This window comes from Protopterus annectens, chromosome 8.part0, assembly GCF_019279795.1.
Source record: "Protopterus annectens isolate FY-2018-M chromosome 8.part0, PAN1.0, whole genome shotgun sequence".
Lineage (NCBI taxonomy): Eukaryota > Metazoa > Chordata > Ceratodontiformes > Protopteridae > Protopterus > Protopterus annectens.
The window spans coordinates 404914786-404935233 of record NC_056741.1 but is presented as its reverse complement, the minus strand read 5'-3'; the positions used below and the strand labels follow the sequence as shown (position 1 = coordinate 404935233).

The following is a 20448-nucleotide window of genomic DNA, read 5'->3' as shown; positions in this document are numbered from 1 at the left end:
GTCTTTTTTTAGTCCTCTCCCACGAGGTGTCATGTTGTTGGTATATTTGTAGGTGTCTTACATTTAAAAAAAAAAAAAAAAAAGTGGGAGATGGAGCGGGGGTGGGGGCATGGTGCAGGCCACTTTTGCTCAGCATGGCAGGACTTCTTCCAGTGTCTTACTTTCAAATATCTCCTTTATCTTTCTCTTTTCTGTGAAGAATGTGTTCAGAGGATTACACTAGGGTAGCGACCACAAGACTAGCCATGCAACCTAACTCTGTTTTGTCCCAGAGTTCCTTGGACACTTATATAGTGGGGTATATTTATAAGGCGATAGCTAAAGGTTATGTTTGGGGGGGTATGTTAGTTAGGGATTAATTTACTTTGTTGACCTCTGCCCATCAGAGGCATGGGCTTGTCTGATTTTTGAATCTGGGATCTCTCATAGTTGAAGCAAAATGCATACCCTTAGTCCAGCAAGCCATGTTGATTTTATATTCTTGAATGAATATGCTTTATACAGATTTACTTGTTCAGTGGATATAAAAAGTCTACACACCCCTGTTAAAATGCCAAGTTTTTGTGATATAAAAAAATAAGACCGCAATAAACAATTTCAAAACTTTTCTTATCTTTTAATGTGACTTGTATAACCTGTACAGTTCAATTAAAAAAACAAATCTGTTGGGGGAAAAATATAAAAACTAAAAAATGTACAGTAAGCTGGTTACATAAGTGTGCACACCCTTAAACTAATACTTTGTTGAAGCACCTTTTAAATTTAATTACAGCAGTAAGTCTTCTTGGGTATACATCTGCCATTAATTAAAGAGACTCTCTGATTAACACCAAATAAAGTTCAGCTGTCCTAGTAGGATTTTCCTGACATTTACTCAGTTGCTTGCTACAGCAAAAGCCATGGTTCGCAGAGAGCTTACAAAGCATCGAAAGGATCTCATTGTTGAAAGGTGTCCATCAGGCGAAGGGTGCAAAAAAATGTCCACAGCATTGGATATACCATGGAACACAACTGGAGAAAATATGGGGCAATAGTGATGTTGCAAAGAACTGGACCTCTCTCCAAAATTGATGAAAAGGCCAGATGAAAACTGGTCAGGGAGGCTGCCAAGAGACCTACAGCAGCACTGAAGGAGCTGCAGGAATTTCTGGCAAGTATTGGAACAATCTCCTCCATTCTTTATATGTCTGGGCTATGGGGTAGGTTTGCAAGACTGAAACCTTTTCTTACACAGAAAAATATCCAGGCCTGCCTAAAATTTGCAAAACAATACATCGTCTCCCAAAAGCATGTTGGAAAATGTGTTATGGTCTGATGAGACCAAGGTTGAACTTTTTGGCCACAATTCCAAAAGGTATGTTTGGCAGAAAACAACACTTTTCATCACCAAAGGAACACCGTCCCCACTGTGAAGCATGGTGGTGGCACTATCATGCTTTGGAGTTGCTTTTCTTCAGCTGGACTTGGGACTTTAGTCAAGGTTGAGGGAATTATGAACAGTTCCAAATACCAGAAAGCTGAAGGTGAAGAGAAATTATACCTTTCAACATGACAATGACCCTAAGCATACATCCAAATCAACAAAAGAATGGCTTCACCAGAAGAAAATGAAAGTTTTGGAATGGCCTAGCCAGAGCCCAGACATAAATCCAATAGAAAATCTGTGGGGTGACATGAAGAGGGCTGTGCACAAGAGATGTCCTTGCAATCTGACAGATTTTGAGAGCTTTTGCAAGAAATAGTGGGCAAATATTGGCAGGTCAAGATGTGCCATGCTGATAGACTCCTACCCAAGAAAACTTAATGCTGTAATTAAATCAAAAGGTGCTTCAACTAAGTATTAGTTTAAGGGTGTGCACACTTATGCAACCGGCTTATTATATATTTTTTATTTTTTATTTTTTTCCCCGAACAGATTTGCTTGTTTTTCAATTGAATTGTACAGGTCACATTAAAGGTGGGAACAGTTTTGAAATGATTTATTGTGGTCTCATTGTTTTATATCACAAAAACCTGGCACTTTAACAGGGATGTGTACACTTTTTTTATCCACTGTATTTTTAATTGTGTGTCATGAAGCTTAAAAATGCACATTCAATTCTTGGCTTCCTGTCAGACAATCATTGGGTTGATTATTGTGTAGTCCTGCACTATTCTAATTTTCTGTACCAGACAGAGGTAATTTTTTAAATGTTTCTGGTTGTAAAGCTCCGGCTGAGCCTGAAATGGCCTGTGTGGATCAGTGCTTTTCCTCTGTCAACAAATTAAGTAAATTCCTCTGTCCGCAAAGGAGATAGTTTACCTCTGGAAATGTCAGAATATTAAGTCAGGCTGGAAAAGTAGACAGCCACCTGTGGCTAATTCCAGATGTTAGGAATGTTAATCAAATAAGAGGACTATTGCTTTTAATATCAGTGGTTATGGGTGATTGGCCGTGGTGGTGCAGTGGTTAGCACTGTCGCCTCGCAGCAAGAGATTCTCCAATTTGATTCTCGGCTGGGATGCCTTCTGTGCAGAGTCTGCATGTCCTTTCTGCAGTAGCCTGGGTTTCCTCCAACATTCCAAAGACCTGCAGTACGTGGATTAGCCAATCTAAATTGGCTGTAAGTGCATGCGTGTGTGTGTGAGTGGTATGAATGAACTACTGTGGCAGGGCTAGCCAACTGGCGGTGTAAACTTTGACTCGAGATGATTGTCACTGTTGAAGTGACACCCCAACCCCCTGTGCAAAATGCGAAAAAGGGGTTGAGGATGGATGAGTAATACCCCTGTGCCCTCCATGTCTTAAAAGTGGATTTTCACTTAGTTTTTTATGTCTGTATTGAAGTGTTGTTAACTCCAGTAGCTATTGTCTGCTCAGTTTTAGTCTTGCTTTATTCATAAAGTTTTGCATTCATCTCAATTACAAAATGACTTTACTAACACTTGGCAAGCTGTGTAGGATACGTAATGCAAATATTTTGTTCTGGCTCCCAAAGATTAAATTAGGAAGAAATGTAACCTTGTAATTAATACAATGTATGATTGGCTGAGTGAAAGTTACCTTTTACTTAAGATTTTCTGTTCAGAGATACAACCAGAGGGAGGACAGCTGCTTCATAGCTGAAAACTGTTGCCAGGTTGAGAAATTAGTGATCCTAGAAAAGTGGGCAGATCATAGACTGACTGTTGGAGACATTTATATGACAAGCCAAGGGAGTGCAGTTTGTTAAAAAAATAGCTGCTTGCTTGGGCATGGCCAGTTAAGAAAAAGCCAGTAAAAATAAATGTACTCTGTTGTTGGCTGAGAAAGCCCGATACAAACAGTTGTGTATCTCTTTGCTTTGCTAAGCATATTGCTTGTACACATGTTTCTATCATTAATGGTTTAGACCTGAATTTCTTATTTTAAGATGTTTTTGCCTCTGAATTGTATTCCTGTAGGAAGCATTTGGAGAAGATGGAGAAGCATTAAAGGAGTCTTCCAGCAAGAAGCGTCGCATCCCAAGATTTGAAGAAGTGGAGGAACCTGAAGTAATTCCTGGCCCACCTTCTGAGAGCCCTGGCATGCTCACTAAATTGCAGGTAGGTGTAGTCATTATTGGAGTACTTTATACAAATTTAAAAGTCAGATAGCTAAACTAATCATTCTAAAGTCTAATCACATGTCCCATTTATTTGTTTATCACTATTATTATTATTTTTCATGTTCTGGCAAGTAGGAGCTCTAATCAGTATAGTTAAAAGTCTGATATACATGGTTTCCATATCTGCTCAAGGAGAGGCAGTGTACTTTGAATGTCACGACCTACTCTTTTTTTTCTTTTTCACTTTATTACTTTGATTACCCAGGTGAATGCTTTCATTTTTTGACTTTACAATTATTTCATAGAATCAGAAACTAATGACCAATGAAGATGTTCATTCTTCTGATGTCCTTCATGGATGCATCTGCAGTCATAACAACTGGGTTGTCCTGTCGTCAGGCAGCCCTTCAGTCGGCCGGATTCCAAAGTCCGGTCCGCTTCGCTGATGTCGCACTTCACCCGACGTCATCTCTGTTGGTCTCGGTATAAAAGCATCAGCCGACGCCATTTTCCTCAGTCTTTCTTGCCGTGGCGCAAGCAGAAGCTGTTCGCAAGTGCCGGTCGGTCGGATCCAGAGATTACTTCTACCGAATACTACAAGACTTCTAAAGCTAAGTACCCGCTGGGGACTCTTTCTTGCCTCAGCCGATGTCAGAAAAAGTTAACAATTGTTTAACCTGTGGGAAACAAATACCTCATAAGGATTTCCACTCTTACTGTCTGCCCTGTTTAGGCCCAGCCCACGACGTAGCAGCCTGTTCGCCTGTGCTTCTTTCAACCGACGAACGCTTAGGCGCCGGTCGGAGTTTGCAGAACAGTTTTTCGGTTCTGATTTTGCGTACATTATGCCGCCGGATCCTCCGACTACCCAATCTGCCAAAAACGCAAAGATAAAGACCGACACTCGCGGTCCGCGGTTTCGGCCGAAACCATGGTTAAGCAAATCATGAGTGTCTCGGTTTCGGCCGAAACCGAGAAAACTGATGAAAGTACACCTGAACCTATTCCTACAACTGAGGGCCCTGCTACAACTCTTGAATCGGCGGCAGAAATTTTATCCAGTGCGGTGGTTGACTTATCAGACACCATCCCCTTGGATGTCTCTACCCCAGCACGTGGTGCTGCTAGGCCTCCAGCAGCCATGTCCATTAAGGCCTTCGCCAGGGCTAAAGCAGCCAAGACTACTAAAACAGTGCCTGTTAAACCCCCACATCCAGGCCCTCTTCTAGTTCTCAAATGCTTACTTTGGCAGAAGATTTAATTTCTTTAATTAGAGGATCTCAATCTCACCCAGACAGGGCCTCTCAGCCCCAGAGAAGAGACCTAGGGCAGAGCCCTGAGCCAGTGTCCTCTGATGATTCTGCTGATGAATCAGACATAACTGACCAGCCAGAGGCTCCCTTCTCCAATTTTGAAGATTCTGATGCTGAAGAATCCATTCCAGCTGCTTCCCACCAGAAGAATTCTCCTTTGGGGAAACCTTGCATGCCATGCGAGAACAGTTCCAATGGCAGCAACAGGATTTTTCAGACTCCAGAAAAAGACTTAGGACCTTTCTGCACCTCCCACAGCACAGGCCCTTAGCTATACCTCCTGTTCTCTCTGTGGTGGATGATGCTTTCAATGATGTTTGCTCCGCTCCAGATTCTTTACCCCCAGCCTCTGCCAAACCAGACAGATTTTACAGGGTGCCAGATACTCATCACCACCTTTACAAGGCCCCACTTGCAGACCCAGAAACTATATCCCAGGGTCCCAAGGCAGTAGCCGCGACCATAGCTAAAAACCCTATTCCTTCTGAAAGGGAAGCAAGGACATTAGACAGATGGGGTAAAAAGGTCTACACTTCAGCTACTCTCTCAGCTAGAGCTTTAAACTGTCAGTTTCACATGATACAATACCAAGAGTTTATGCTTGATCAGTTAACTAAAAACTAACCACTGATGAATCTCTTGATAAGAAATATGTATTAGAAATGGTAAATAACATACAACAGGTTAGCAACCATTCCTTAAAATGTGGCTATGATGCACTGGAGGCTTCATTTAGATCAGCCATGACTGGCACAGTGATAAGAAGGCATGCATGGCTAAAGGAACAAGCCTTACCGGATCATGTTAAAGCTAAGTTGCTAGACGCTCCTATGGACAAGACAAGTTTGTTTGGTACACCTGCCCAGCAGGTTATGAAGAAAATGGAAGAAAAGGCAAAATCTGTTCAAACTGTTAAAGATTTCTTGCAGGTTCAACCCCCAAGGTTTAGCAGGAACTGGCCTGCCAAAATTGGTCCTTTCCTGACTCCACAAAATTTCAAAGGGGCAGGAATAGACGCCCAGAGGCAGAAACCAATCCAGAGGAGGTGCCTACAGAGGACGACAGTGGCAAGGTAACAACAGAGGCACAGACACAGCCACTGCCACTACATCAGCACAAACACAGTGACTTAACCCTAAATCCGCCTACCAGGGAACAAATAGCAGCTCCTCTAGGCGGAAAGTTAACCTTATTTTCAAAGAACTGGCACTACATAACAAAAGACAAGTGGATTTTACAAACCATAGATCAAGGTTACCGGTTTCACTTCCACACTTTACCAGTCAAAAGAGGAATGCCAAATCTACCTCCAAATCAAAAAACAGAGGCTCTACACCAGATAATGGAGTTAGCAAACATGAGAGCTGTGGAAAGAGTGCCAACAGCAGAGCAAGGAAAGGGTTCTACTCCAGACTATTCCTAGTTCCAAGAAAGGAAAAAAGTTGGAGACCAATTCTCGACCTGTCCACCTTAAATACATACATCATTGTCCCAAAATTCAAAATGCTGACCCTACAGCAACTTCTTCCCATGCTGGGCAAGGAGTCTTGGCTGGTAACTCTAGATCTCAAGGAGGCATACCTGCACGTCCCCATTCGACCAATCTGCAGAAGATACCTCAGATTTCTTGCAGGATCAGAGCACTATCAATTCTCAGCATTGCCCTTTGGCTTATCTACTGCGCCCAGAGTATTCACAAAATGCCTGGCATCAGTAATCGCCATTGCAGACTACAGGAATTCAAATTTACCCATACCTGGACGACTGCCTGCTACAAGGGGACAACAAAAGCAAGCTGACAACAGATTTACAAAGGGTCATTTACTTGCTACAAACACTGGGATACACAGTCAATTTACAAAAGTCAAGGCTGATACCATCCCAAACAAGAACATTCTTGCTGAATTGGACACAGTAAAACAAATGGCATTCCTGACTACAGAAAACAAAAGAACTTCCTCTTTACTTCTTGGCACTAACAAAACTGAACAAGTTAACAGCAAGAAAAGTACTGCAGGCCTTGGGCTTCATGGCATCATGCATAATCTTGGTCCCATTCGCCAGACTACATATGAGAAAACTACAGTGGTACCTAAAGAATTTATGGTCCCAACACAGATACAGCCTAGAAACAGAAATCCCACTAATTCCATGCTTAAAACAGGAGTTCCTATGGTGGGCTCAGGCATGCCAGTCAAACCCAGGCCTACCCTTTCGCAGATGTCAAGCAAGCCAGACCATCACAACAGACGCTTCAGACCTAGGATGGGGGGCCCACATGCTGGACAAATGTGTGCAAGGATTGTGGACACAGGATAAACTTCACCTGCACATCAACCTAAAAGAAATGCTGGCAGTAAAACTGGCAATCCAAAAGTTCAAACCATTTCTCAAAGAGGGCCAGTTGATGATAAGGACAGACAACACCACAGTCATGTGGTACATCAACAAACAGGGAGGCACTCATTCATACCCCCTATGCAGAATGACTTTGGAGCTGTGGGCCCTGGCATTCAGCTACAACATCCAGTTACAGGCAATATTTGTACCGGGGAAAGACAATACTCTAGCAGACATATTAAGCAGAACCACTGATGCCCACGAATGGAAGCTGCACCGACATCTTCAAGACCATCTCAAAGAAATGGGGAATGCCACAGATAGACCTATTCGCATCACCTCTCAATCACCAGCTCAAAAAATTCTGCACAAGGACATTCCACCCACTAGCATGGAAAGTGGATTCGCTCTCCTTCAACTGGAAAGGCCTAACAGCATATGCATTCCCACCTCTTCCTTTGATACACAAGGTACTACTAAAAATCGAGGAAGAACGTCCAAGGATAATCCTGATAGCTCCAAACTGGCCAAGACAACACTGGTACCCACTACTGAGACGCATGTCTCGGAACAATATGTATTAATACCCTGATGCCTTTGATGTTAACTCAGAACAACTACAGCATCATACACCCAAACCTAAAAACGTTGCAACTGACTGCATGGAACATCACATAGCAGCAGCCAATCCAGAACTTTCCCAAAGAGTTAAAGACATTATCCTTGAAGCACGCAGACCTTCAACAAGAAGGAACTATGCTGGAAAATGGAAAAGGTTTGTCATTTGGAGTACGGAAAGAGGAAAAGATGTGTCAAACATAGATATGCCTAACATTCTGGAGTATCTGGCGAACTTCTTCATTCAGGCCTGTCCTACTCCTCCATCAAGATACATGCATCAGCTATTTCAGCAGAATACAGCTTTGATCCACCTGTTTTTTCGCACCCTTTGCTCAGGCAGTTCCTCAGAGGAATCAAGAATGTAAAACCTCCAAGGAAACCACCATTACCAGCTTGGGACTTAAACTTTGTGCTAGAAAAATTGACACTATCACCCTTTGAACCAGCAGCAACAGCAGACCTACAACACCTGTCATGGAAAACTGCTTTCCTACTGGCAATTACTTCAGCAAGGAGGGATGTTCTTCATTCCACATTGCTGCAGTCCTAACTATTGGGGTAGTCCGCTGTCCAGTCGGCCCGAATACCAAAGTATATGGCTGACGTCGGTCAGGGCGCATTAGACTGACGTCAGTACGTCAGGGTACTAATGCGCATGACCGACGTCATATCCTCAGTCTTTTTTGCCGCATGGTCCGATGCAGAAGCAATTTTGCGAGTGCAGGTTGGCGTTCTGAAAGTTTCTGAAGTCAGAGTTTCAGACCGAATCAAAGTTGGCTAAGTACCCGTTGGGGATTATTTTGTTTTTTTCTTGCCTCAGTATTTAACCGGATGTCAGAAAAAGTGAATAACTGTATTTCTTGTGGGAAACAGATACCTCATAGGGATTATCATACTTTGTGTATACCTTGTTTAGGGCCTGAGCACGACGTTGTTGGATGCCGCTCTTGTGCTAGATTTAACAAACGCACTATTAAGAGAAGGTTAGACTGTGCCAGGTTAGTGTTTGGGAAGCGTTGTAATTATAAAATGCCGCCGGATGCTCCGGCGCTTCGCCAAAAGCGCAAGGACAAAGCAGCAAAGCCTAGGGGAAGAACCGACAGTCCCAGACGCCGGTTCTTTGGAAGGCTCAGTGGAGCCGGAGGTTCTGCCAGGTGTTTCTTTGGAGTCTCAGGGAGAGACTTTACTGTTACAGGATGTATCCTCTCAGGAAGTAGGCCAGGCTGAGGGGCTTCTCAGGTGGCTGTTCTTCCCTCTCTTCCTAAGGTGGTTAGAGCCTCCCTTCTGTTTCCAAGACTTCTTTGAGAGGCAGGCCAAGTGTAGCTTCAGTGGGGGTTTCTCCTAGTGCTTCAGGGTCTTTGCCTAAGAAACATATGCTTAAAATGGCAGAGGATTTGATTACTATGATAAGAGGTTCTATGCCCCCTCCTGATAAGAGGCCTAGGGTGGAACCTGAGTTTGAGAGTTTTGAGCAATGTTCGGAGGCTTCTGAGTCTTCGGCTGAAGACTTGCAGGAGTATCCTCCTTATTCTGATTCTGATGTGGATGATTCTACTCCTTCGGCTTCCCTCCTGAGGATTTTTCATTTTCAGAGACTCTGCATTCCATGAGGGAGCATTTTAAATGGGAAGGTCAAGATTTCTCTGATTCCAGGAAAAGGCTTAGGGAATTCTTGTTTTACCCCAGCATAGGCCTTTAGCTATACCTCCTGTTCTGAATGTGGTGGAAGATGTTTTGCAGAGGCTTTCCTGAATCCTGATTCTTTGCCTCCTGCCCCAGTTAAACCGGATAGGTATTATAGGGTGCCTGAAGCTCATAAGTATCTTTTTAAGAGTCCTAGGGCAGACCCGGAAACTGTCTCTCAGGGGCCTAAAGGTGTGAAGGCCTCAGTTGTTAAAAATCCTGTCCCTCCTGATAGAGGCAAGGGCTTTGGATAGATGGGGAAAGAAAGTGTATACTTCTTCCACTTTAGCCATGAGGGCGTTGAATTGTCAGTTTCACATGTTAAAATATCAGAATTATCTCCTTTCACAACTGAAATCTAAGGTGGATGCTCTGGCGGAAGGTATTGAGTGTAAAGAGTTGCAGGATTTAGTTCATGTGTCTGAACAGGTGGGTAAACATTCCTTGCAGTGTGGTTTTGATGCTGTGCAGGCCTCCTCGAGGGTGGCTGCCACTGGTTCTGTTCTTCGTAGGCACGCCTGGTTGAGAGATCAGAATTTAGCTGAGCATGTTAAAACGAGGATTTTGGATGCTCCTTTACAGTCTGATGTGTTGTTTGGTTCACCTGTGGAAGCAGTCTTAAAGAAAATGGAGGACAAGGCTAAGTCTATGCAATCTGTTAAGGATTTTTGCAGGTGCAGCCTCAAGTTTAGTAGAAATTGGCCTTCTAAGGGATGGACTTATCCTGCTTATGATTCCCAGTCTAGGGGTAGGTCTAGACGTGGTAGGGGCAGAGCTCAGGGTTCCTTTAGGCCTAGGACAGGGAGTTCCCCTGCTCAGACTTCTAGTGAGGGCAGGGGTCAGTCCTTTCGTAAAGCAGACCCAATGACCTGCCTTTCCAGCTGCCAGTTCATTCTCGCCTGGCAGCACCTTTGGGAGGAAGGCTGTCTCTTTTCAAAAAAATTGGGATTTAATTACCCAAGACAGATGGGTTCTGGATATCATTCACCACGGTTACAGGTTTTATTTCCATACCTTGCCTCCTTTCAAAGGCATGCCAGACATTCCTCCTCTACAAAGAACAGAGGCTCACAAGCAAATTTCTCTGTTGCTCCAAATAGGGGCCTTTCAGCCAGTTCCTGTACCAGAAAGAGGCCTAGGATTTTATTCTCGCCTGTTCCTAGTACCGAAGAAGGGGAACACGTGGAGACCAATTTTGGATTTATCTATCCTCAACACTTATCTGGACATTCCCAAGTTCAAAATGTTGACGTTACAACAGCTTTTACCTCTGCTGGGCAAAGATCACTGGATGGTAACTTTAGATCTCAAGGAAGCTTACCTTCATGTGCCTATAAGACTAACTTGCAGGAAGTATCTGCCGAGCTGGAAATTCTCATTATCAGTTCTCTGCATTGCCCTTTGGCTTATCTACTGCCCAGAGTATTCACAAAGGTTCTGGCTCCAGTGATAGCTTACTTCAGGCTAAAAGGAATTCAAATCTATCCTTACTTGGACGATTGCCTGATTCTGGCTCAAGAAAAGGAAGATCTTCTACAGCATTTGGAATATGTCATAGCAGTGCTAAGATGCCTAGGGTATTCTGTGAACGAAATAAAGTCCAGTCTAGTACCCTCTCAAGACATGTGCTTTCTGGGTGTGAGACTGAATACAGCAGCCCAGATGGCCTTTTAACCCCGGACAAACAAAAGAATCTTTCCAATTACTTCCATCACCTATCTCTTCAGTCCGGGCTGACTGCAAGGACAGTCCTTCAAGCCTTAGGGTTCATGGCATCTTGTATTCTGGTGCTTCCCAATGCCAAACTGCATATGAGGAAGCTGCAATGGTATCTCAAAAATGTATGGACACAGCACTGCCAGGATTTGGACACTGTCATTCAAATAATACCTTGCATTCAAAAGGAATTTTTGTGGTGGGCTCAGGAATGTCACCTAAACAAGGGACTCTCTGTGACCCGCCAGAGGCGAGTCAGATTCTAACGACAGATGCCTCAGACATTGCTTGGGGAGCTCATCTAAATGGAAAGTGGATACAAGACAAGTGGCCTGCCAGACTACAGCATCTACATATCAACATGAAAGAGATGTTAGCAGTCCAGTTTGCATTAATGGCTTTCAAGGAATTACTTCTTCCAGGGCAGGTGTTGATTCTAACAGACAACACAACTGTCATGTGGTACATCAACAAACAAGGGGAACACATTCTTACCCATTGTGCAGGCAAGCAATGATTTTATGGGAGACTGCTCAGCTTGCAACTAACTCTTCAGGCAAGGTTTCTGCCGGGAGCACAGAACTCCTTAGCAGATGTGTTAAGCAGACAAATCATGGATCCCCACGAGTGGAAACTGGATCTTCATGTATTTCAAAATTGACAGTGTCATGGGGAACTCCAGACATAGATCTGTTCGCTTCTCCACTAAACCACCAGCTGCCAAAGTTTTGCACAAAGAGGTTTCATCACACAGCTTGGAAAGTGGATGCTCTTTCTTTCAGTTGGAAAAATCTTCATGTGTATGCTTTCCACCTCTGCCTCTTCTTCCAAAGGTGCTTCTAAAGGTCAGACAAGACAAGCCAAGGATGATTTTAATAGCTCCAGATTGGCCTCGCAGCACTGGTACCCATTACTGAGGAGTCTGGTAAGGAAGCCTCCATGGCCTTTACCTTTGATTCCACACCTGTTGTCTCAGAGGGACGGTCATCTGCTCAATGTCAAGCTTCACTCTCTTCATCTAACAGCCTGGCATATTCTGTTTTGAAAGACAGCAGGTCTCAACTTCCTCAACAAGTTTTAAATGTGATTATGGAAGCCAGAAGACCTAGTACAAGGAAAGTGTACAGAAAAATGGAAGAGATTTTTATTTTGGAGTGCAGCAAACAATTTGGAGATTTCTGAGCCTAATTTGAGTGTGGCTCTTCAATATCTTACTGAGTTATTGGACAAAGGTTTGTCTTTCTCTTCCATTAAGATTCATGCTGCAGCAATTTCAGCTCACTATGATTGTGACCCACCATTGTTTTCGCATCCTTTGTTCAAGCAATTTCTTAGAGGGCAAAGAATATAAGACCCCCAAGAGCTCCTACTCCTGCTTGGGATCTCAATTTTGTGTTGGAGAAACTTACTCTACAACCTTTTGAGCCTGCGGCTACTGCTGAATTGAAATATTTGTCATGGAAGACTGCTTTTTTGTTGGCCATTACTTCTGCAAGAAGGGTTTCTGAGTTGCAGGCCCTTATGGCAGTGGAGCCTTTTTGATTTTTCATAAGGTTAGGGTATCTTTACGTACTAATCCTTCCTTTATGCCTAAGGTGGTTTCTAGTGTGGCTTTAAACCAAACTATTCATTTGCCTACTTTTTATGCAGAACCCCAAAATAAAGGGGAAAAGATTTTGCACACTTTAGATGTACACAGGCAATTGCGTTATTATTTGAGCAGGACTAAGGATTTTAGGCAGTCTCAGCAGTTGTTTGTTTCTTTTGCTTTGAGTTCACAGGGCAAGCCTGTGTCAAAACAAACTATTTCTAGGTGGATTGGGTGTTGCATTGCATTTTGTTATTCCCATCATGGCAAGGAGATTCCAGCTGGGATTAGGCCTCATTCCACTAGGGCTACTGCCACTTCAACAGCATTTCTAAGGGGTGGCAACTAAGGATATTTTGGAGGCAGCTACTTGGAGTTCAGTGCATACTTTCTCTAAGCATTATCACCTTCCTCTCTACTCTAAGTCTAGGGCTGGTTTTGCCACAGCTATTTTGCAAGGCATGTTGTCAGTTCCTGCTTCCTTATGATTTGCCAGCCTCCCTTACCTCTGCTTTGGGATTCTACCCAATAGTTAGGACTGCAGCAATGTGGAATGAAGAACATAGTACAGTTTTGTACCTACCATAAATGTAGATGTTCGAGGATCCACATTGCTGCAGTCCAATTTACCCTCCCTCCTTCCCCTCTGTGTTTAGGGGTGGTTGTGTAGGTGAGGTTGTCTTCTGCTAATTTTGTATATATTGTACATATTTTTGGTGCAGGTATGTTTGGAGTTTTGGGTTTTGGCCTTATCTTTTCAGGGTCTTCTGACATCTGGGGCAAGAAAAGACTGAGGATATGACGCCGGTCATGCGCATTAGTACCCTGACGTACTGACGTCAGTCTAATGCGCCCTGACCGACGTCAGCCATATACTTTGGTATTCGGGCCGACTGGACAGCGGACTACCCCAATAGTTAGGACTGCAGCAATGTGGATCCTCGAACATCTACATTTATGGTAGGTACAAAACTGTACTTTTCAGAACTACAGGCATTAATGGCAGTGCAACCCTTCCTAATCTTCCACCAAGATAGAGTGTCCATGAGGACTAATCTTACATTTATGCCCAAGGTGGTATCCAGAGTGTCTTTAAACCAGGCAGTCCACCTACCTACCTTCTTTCCCAACCCACAAAACAGAGGGGAAAGAATACTGCATACCTTGGATGTACATAGACAGCTACGCTACTACTTGGACAGAACAAAAAATAGCAGAAAGACTGACCAACTTTTTGTAGCCTATGCAACAGGAAGGGAAGGAAAAGCTATTTCCAAACAGACAATCTCCAAATGGATAGGAAATTGCATACGATTCTGTTACTCCTTCCATGGAAAACCAATTCCACAGAACATAAGACCTCATTCTACAAGGGCAACAGCCACTACCACAGCCTTCTTACGAGGAGTGGCTACCAAAGACATTATTGAGGCGGCTACTTGGACCTCCGTGCATACATTTGCCAAGCATTATAATTTGCCTCTATATTCCAGATCCCGAGCAGGGTTTGCCACTGCTGTACTGCAAGGGATCCTAAACACACCATAATCTACTTTTATCCTCCTCCCTAGTTGGCTGTGGTATTCTACCCAGTTGTTATGACTGCAGATGCATCCATGAAGGACATAGTACAGTTTTGTACCTACCATAAATGTAGATGTCCGAACTGGATAGCATCTGCAGTCAGGATTACCCTCCTCCTTCCCTCTGTGGTACTCCTAGGGTGTTTACCCTCCTAATAGCTAGCTGGTGGGGGAGTCTTTATGGTGTATTTGTTTGTATATATGTACATACATGCTTATTGTTGTGTTTACCTCTATCTTTTTGGAAACATTGGCATCTATCCAAATTTTAGCCTTCAAGAGGGCTACTGGCATCTGGGGCAAGAAACACTGAGGAAAATGGCGTCGGCTGATGCTTTTATACCCGAAGACCAACAGAGATGACGTCGGGTGAAGTGCGACATCAGCCGAAGCCGGACCCGGACTTTGGAATCCGGCCGACTGAAGGGCTGCCTGACGACAGGACAACCCAGTTGTTATGACTGCAGATGCTATCCAGTTCGGACATCTACATTTATGGTAGGTACAAAACTGTACTTTTTGACTTGTAGTACCTTGCTCATCCCAACTACTCTTACTTTCTTTGTATCCATTTTAGTCTTATACAGCTTGAGCTAAAAGCATTATTTCTAGAAAAGCAAGCTTTCCCTCTCTCTCTGTCTTTTGTCTCTCTCTTGCTCCTTTTTAGTACCTCTGCACCTGGAAACTGACTGCCTACCCATGTTATTTGTGGTGAGTGAGGAGGGTTTTCAAGCAGGTTTACTCCCCTGAGGTACTCCTTTTTTCCTTCACTTTCATCAGGTCTCAGATATGGGCTTATATCTGTGGCCTGAGTGTCTGGATTCTCTAGGGACATCTGCATTTAAGAGTGGACTGTAGTTTGCGAACAGTAGAACTCACAGGGCCACCTGTCCTTCCCAGTGTTGCATTGCCTTAACCGTATGCTTGATTAGTAAGAGTTTTGAGACCTTCAGAGCTCCTACCTTCCCCACCACTTCTGCATGTTATCCCTCTCGCCAAAGATTATACTATTTGAGCATCTATGGTTGTGATGAATGGATCCACCCAGCTCTGCCTCTTTTGGAGTTTGTCTGTAAAATCTGAGGGATCTGTGATTAAACTGTCTAACAATGTTATAAATAGTTGTGGCTGAGTGTTCATGATACCATGCATCCATTTTGTAAGCTGCTTGCCCTGCTATGAGAATTGCAAGCAGCAGGGCAATGTAAACTTTCTTACCTCTGGGTATGGTCCCCAGCTCACCCCCAAGTATCCTCTTGCAGGCCAAGAGGTACACTGTCTTCAGCCATGCTATGGGTATGCCTTGGTGCCTCGTGCTAATGGGCCATACTTGGTACACCTGCATTTAGCATGGGGGACATTCGTCAGTAGGTACCAAGCTACCTCATCTGATCAGTGGTTCTGTTCTTTTAAGTCCCTACCGATCAGTGAGTGCTTTGTAGTATCATGGAGAGTAAGCCCAGCAGCCCTGTAAAGGGATCTGATTTCCCCAATTTTTAACAGTGTCTTGTAAATTATGAGCTTCATTTTGTGTTTTGACTCTTACTTCGCCAAAGTGGTCTGGTACTATGCTTGTGGTACTGCAGCTGTTGCACCCATATAACAATCAATTCATTCTTCCAGTCCTCTCCATCTTTACTTGTGATCAGGATTCCAATGTACTTAAGCTTTCATTCATTCATGTAGTAACTGCACTTCTGTTATGTCCAGACTGCAGTTTTCTGGGAGAGACCTATGAATTCTGATTTAGAGGTGCTGTAACTCAACCTAACCTGCATGCTGGAGATCATTCATTTGAAGCAAAAGGCAGGATCAACTCCAGAGATATATTTTATCAGACTGGACATTATCCAAACATGTGCTCTGCTTTAATAACCTGTCCATAAGGATCAAGAACAGGAGGAGACAGGACACACCTTTGAAGTTCTTTTGCATGCTGAGCATATTTGACCAGAAATAGAGCTACAACTCTTACTGTGAAAATACAAGTACTGAATGTCTTGCAGCTGTGACACTGGGACCCAACTTTGTTGTAGCATCTCCCCGAAGACATTCTAGGATACATTATCATATGACTTTTTCAGGTCCACAAAATAGATTTAGACCACACTGTTGAATTCCCAGGACTTTTTTAGTATTTCTGCAGAGACGAAGAGCTAATACCAATGCTGTCAGACCAAGAAGGGAGTGCATACTGCTACTCTTGAATTGGAGGCTGGCCTGTTTAAACAGCATTTTTACAGCACCTTGGCATAGGCTTTCCTGTATTGTGTGACCCCTTTTATTACCGAAACAAACCTTCACGTCTCGCTTTCTAAGAGTTGAATATTCTGTCCCCGTTTGTTCTAGAGGTGCTGTCCCCATTTTCTATTAACTCATTCACTCCAATGGAGTTCACTAAGTTTGCAGTGCAACTTCCAATGGGCAGAGCCTAGTGGTTTGACAGAATCAAATTATGTCCTCACATTTCAAACAGATATATCTCTGGAACCAGAGGGGTTATGAAATAAGTATAAATGGTAAACTCTTCAGCATAAACGATTTTTATAGTGGTAGTATTTTTTAGGTTCTAGGTCTTAAAAAGAATTTTATAAGTCACAGTAAGCTCAGTAACTATTACATTTTGAATTATTTGTAAACTTACAATATCTCAGCAATTACTCAAGTTATACAGATACTGTCAGCAACATTTTATTCATCTGGAAGTTTTCATGTGAGGCTAAGGAGTTCTGTGTTACATGGTGGTTGAGATATTTATAAAAATGTGAAAATTATATCAATATAAACTAATATAATAAAGACCGTTAATATCTATTTATCTGCACTAGACAAAGGTCAAATATTAATGCAGTTAAGTTTGCCATTGTGTAAGCTTTAAGATGAAATCTTTTAAAAACTTGTACTTAACATGGTTTTGAAATTATTGATGCAAATATGAATAAGCAATATTTGATGCCTAGAGGCATCAGTAGGAGTTAACTGCAGATGCACCTAGAGGTGTCACTTGGATGTAACAAGTTAAACACTGAGAAGAGATGTTCACCACATCACCCTAACAGCATCTGGTACGTTCAACAGCTACTTGCTAGAGCATATCCATTCTTGTACTGTTAAGTTCCCACAATGACCTCTTACTTACAGAAATATACCCATTCCCATTTGTTGCTGCCATTGACTCCTCAAAGGTGAGCATATCAGTGGGATTCAGGAGTTCAAGTGCTCTTTCCCATCCTGAGAATGTCCTCGTTCAAGGTTAGTGCCACCCTCCCTTGCTGAGAACACCTTGGGCAGTGTTTTGCTCTTCCATCCCCAAGTCGAGTGATAAGTTTGACAGAACCTTTTTGAGGCCATCTGAAAGGCATGCCCCATGACCTCTCCAAACTCCTGCTACAGTCCAGTGAAAAAGTATTTGCCCCCTTCCTGATTTCTTATTTTTTTGCATGTTTGTCACACATAGATGTTTCAGATCATCAGACAAATTTAAATATTAAACAGATATAACCCAAGTAAACACAAAGTGCAGTTTTTAAGTGATTATTTTATTTAAGGGAAAAAAAAATATCCAAACCTACATGGCCCTATGTGAAAAAGTAATTGCCCTCCGTGTTAAATCATGAAGTAACTGTGGTTAATCACATTTTTGGTAGAGCTGAGTTCAATTTCACTAGCCATACCCAGGCCTGATTTCTGCCAGACTTGTTGAATCAAGAGATCACTTAAATAGAACCTGTTAGACGAAGTGAAGTGCATCAAAAGATTTCAAAAAGGAAGACATGCCACGGTCTAAAGAAATTCCGGAACAGATGAGAAACAAAGTAATTGACATCTATCTGTCTGGAAAAGGTTACAAAGCCATTTCTAAAGCTTTGGGACTTCAGCGAGCCACGGTGAGAGTCATTATCCACAAATGGAGAAAACATGGAACAGTGGTGAACCTTAACAGGAGTGGCTGGCCTACAAAAACTACCCCAAGAGCGCAGTGACGACTCATTGAAGAGGTCACAAAAGAACCCAGAACAACATCTAAAGAACTGCAGGGCTCACTTGCCTCAGTTAAGGTCTGTGTTCATGACTCAACCATAAGAAAGAGACTGGGCAAAAATGGCATGCATGGCAGAGTTCCAAGGTGAAAACCACTGCTGACCAAAAAGAACATAAAGGCTAGTCTCACTTTTGCCAAAAAAACATCTTGACGATCCCAAAGATTTTTGGGAAAATATTCTGTGGACTGACAAAACAAAAGTTGAATTTGTTTGGAGGTGTGCGTCCCGTTAGATCTGGCATAAAAGTAACACAGCATTTCATTAAAAAGAACATCATGCCAACAGTCAAACATGGTGGTGGTAGTGTGATGGTCTGGGGCTACTTTGCTGCTTCTGGACCTGGACGACTTGCTGTGATTGATGGAAACATGAATTCTGCTCTCTACCCAAAAATCCCGAAGGAGAATGTCCAGCCATCAGTTCGTGACCTCAAGCTGAAGTGCACTTGGGTTCTGCAGCAGGACAATGATCCAAAACACACCAGCAAGTCCATCTCTGAATGGCTTAAAAAAAACAAAAACAAAATGAAGGTTTGGAGTGGCCTAGTCAAAGTCCGGGCTTGAATCCAATTGAGATGCTGTGGCATGACCTTAAAAAGGTGGTTCATGCTCGTAAACCCTCCAATATGGCTGAATTAAAACAATTCTGCAAAGAAGAGGAGGCCAAAAGTCCTCAACAGCGATGTGAAAGACTCATTTGCCAGTTATTGCAAACACTTGATTGCAGTTGTTGCTGCTAAGGGTGGCACACAACCAATTATTAGGTTTAGGGGGCAATTACTTTTCACATAGGGCTTTGCAGGTTTGGGTAGTTTTTTTTTTTCCTTAATAAATAAAATCATCACTTTAAAACTGCATTTTGTATTTACTTGGGTTATCTTTATCTAATATTTCCATTTGTTCTGAAACATTTAAATGTGATAAACGGAAAAAAAAAAGAAATCGGGAAGGGGCAAATACATTTTCATTTCACTGTATACCTGGATCTCCAAACTGTTACTGCATTCCTTAACTGCTGTTGCCTGTCTTATATCTGGAGACAGCCTGGTAGTATTGCATGGAAAGTCACCTATCTAACTCAATGGCTTTCCTTAACTGTTTTATTGGCTGCCATTGATCACCAGCTGGTTGTTGGGTTACAGCTCTGACGGCGAGCACTGACCACTTTTCAGCCACATCATCTTGCTTATATCTCAACCTCTGAGGTCTTGAGCGTGGTCAATTTGGATTCTGTTGGAGAAGCTCTCCTGGGGTAGAATTGAGAATGTGTTGCACTGTATCATTTAGTCGGTGTTCTTGCAGCATGCTTTTACTGCAGTTTTGGTTTCAGGGATCTGTCCTTCCCTCCCGTGGTCTTCTGAACTCTTCTGAACTATCTCACCAGCAAGTGGTGAGCATTTGACTGCTTTGCACCTCTCTTTGAATTGAGTGCCTAGAACAAAAAGCCTCTGCGCCAATGACTGCAAAATGTGTCATTGACTTTTGAGCCCAGGTGCTGTGGTCCCAACTACATATATGAGCAGCCTTTTGTTTGAAGATATAGTGTTCATTATGATCAGTCTGTGATAATCACAGAAGTTCATTAACAGTTCACCATTCAGGTTCACGTCAGGGTGATCATTCCTCAGTCACAAACCTTCAGATATCTGTGTTCCCTCATGAGTGTTTGAAATCCTACCTGTACGGCTACATAACCAGCAGATGGTAGTTTCTGAAGCACTGCACCCACTGTCTCTAAAGGGGCTGAATACTCTTAATACTCCTAGTAGCTGTTGAGTACATAGGTGCATACAACAGACAAGCTTTATTCTCCATATTGCAGTCACATTGAGGCAACTCTATTGTTTAGTGACAATAAATGTCATCTGCTTTGCACCAGTCTGTACACTGTAGTAGTGTTGATGATAGGCATCATTTCTTCACAGTTTTTGAATCTCTGCAAAGCTCAAGCCCAACTGTAGGTTTAGCTGTTGATGAATAAAGGCATCCAAATTTT

At 42.9% G+C, this 20448-nt stretch overlaps 1 protein-coding gene across 1 annotated transcript in view; it reads left to right on the top strand.

The window, feature by feature from the left end:
* PRPF3 (pre-mRNA processing factor 3) overlaps nt 1-20448 on the top strand; it is a 1139821-nt gene that overhangs the window by 304063 nt on the left and 815310 nt on the right. The window contains exon 4 of the mRNA XM_044079913.1: nt 3424-3568. Within this exon, the coding sequence (XP_043935848.1) occupies nt 3424-3568 (145 nt within the window). The remainder of the gene's footprint in view (nt 1-3423; nt 3569-20448) is intronic.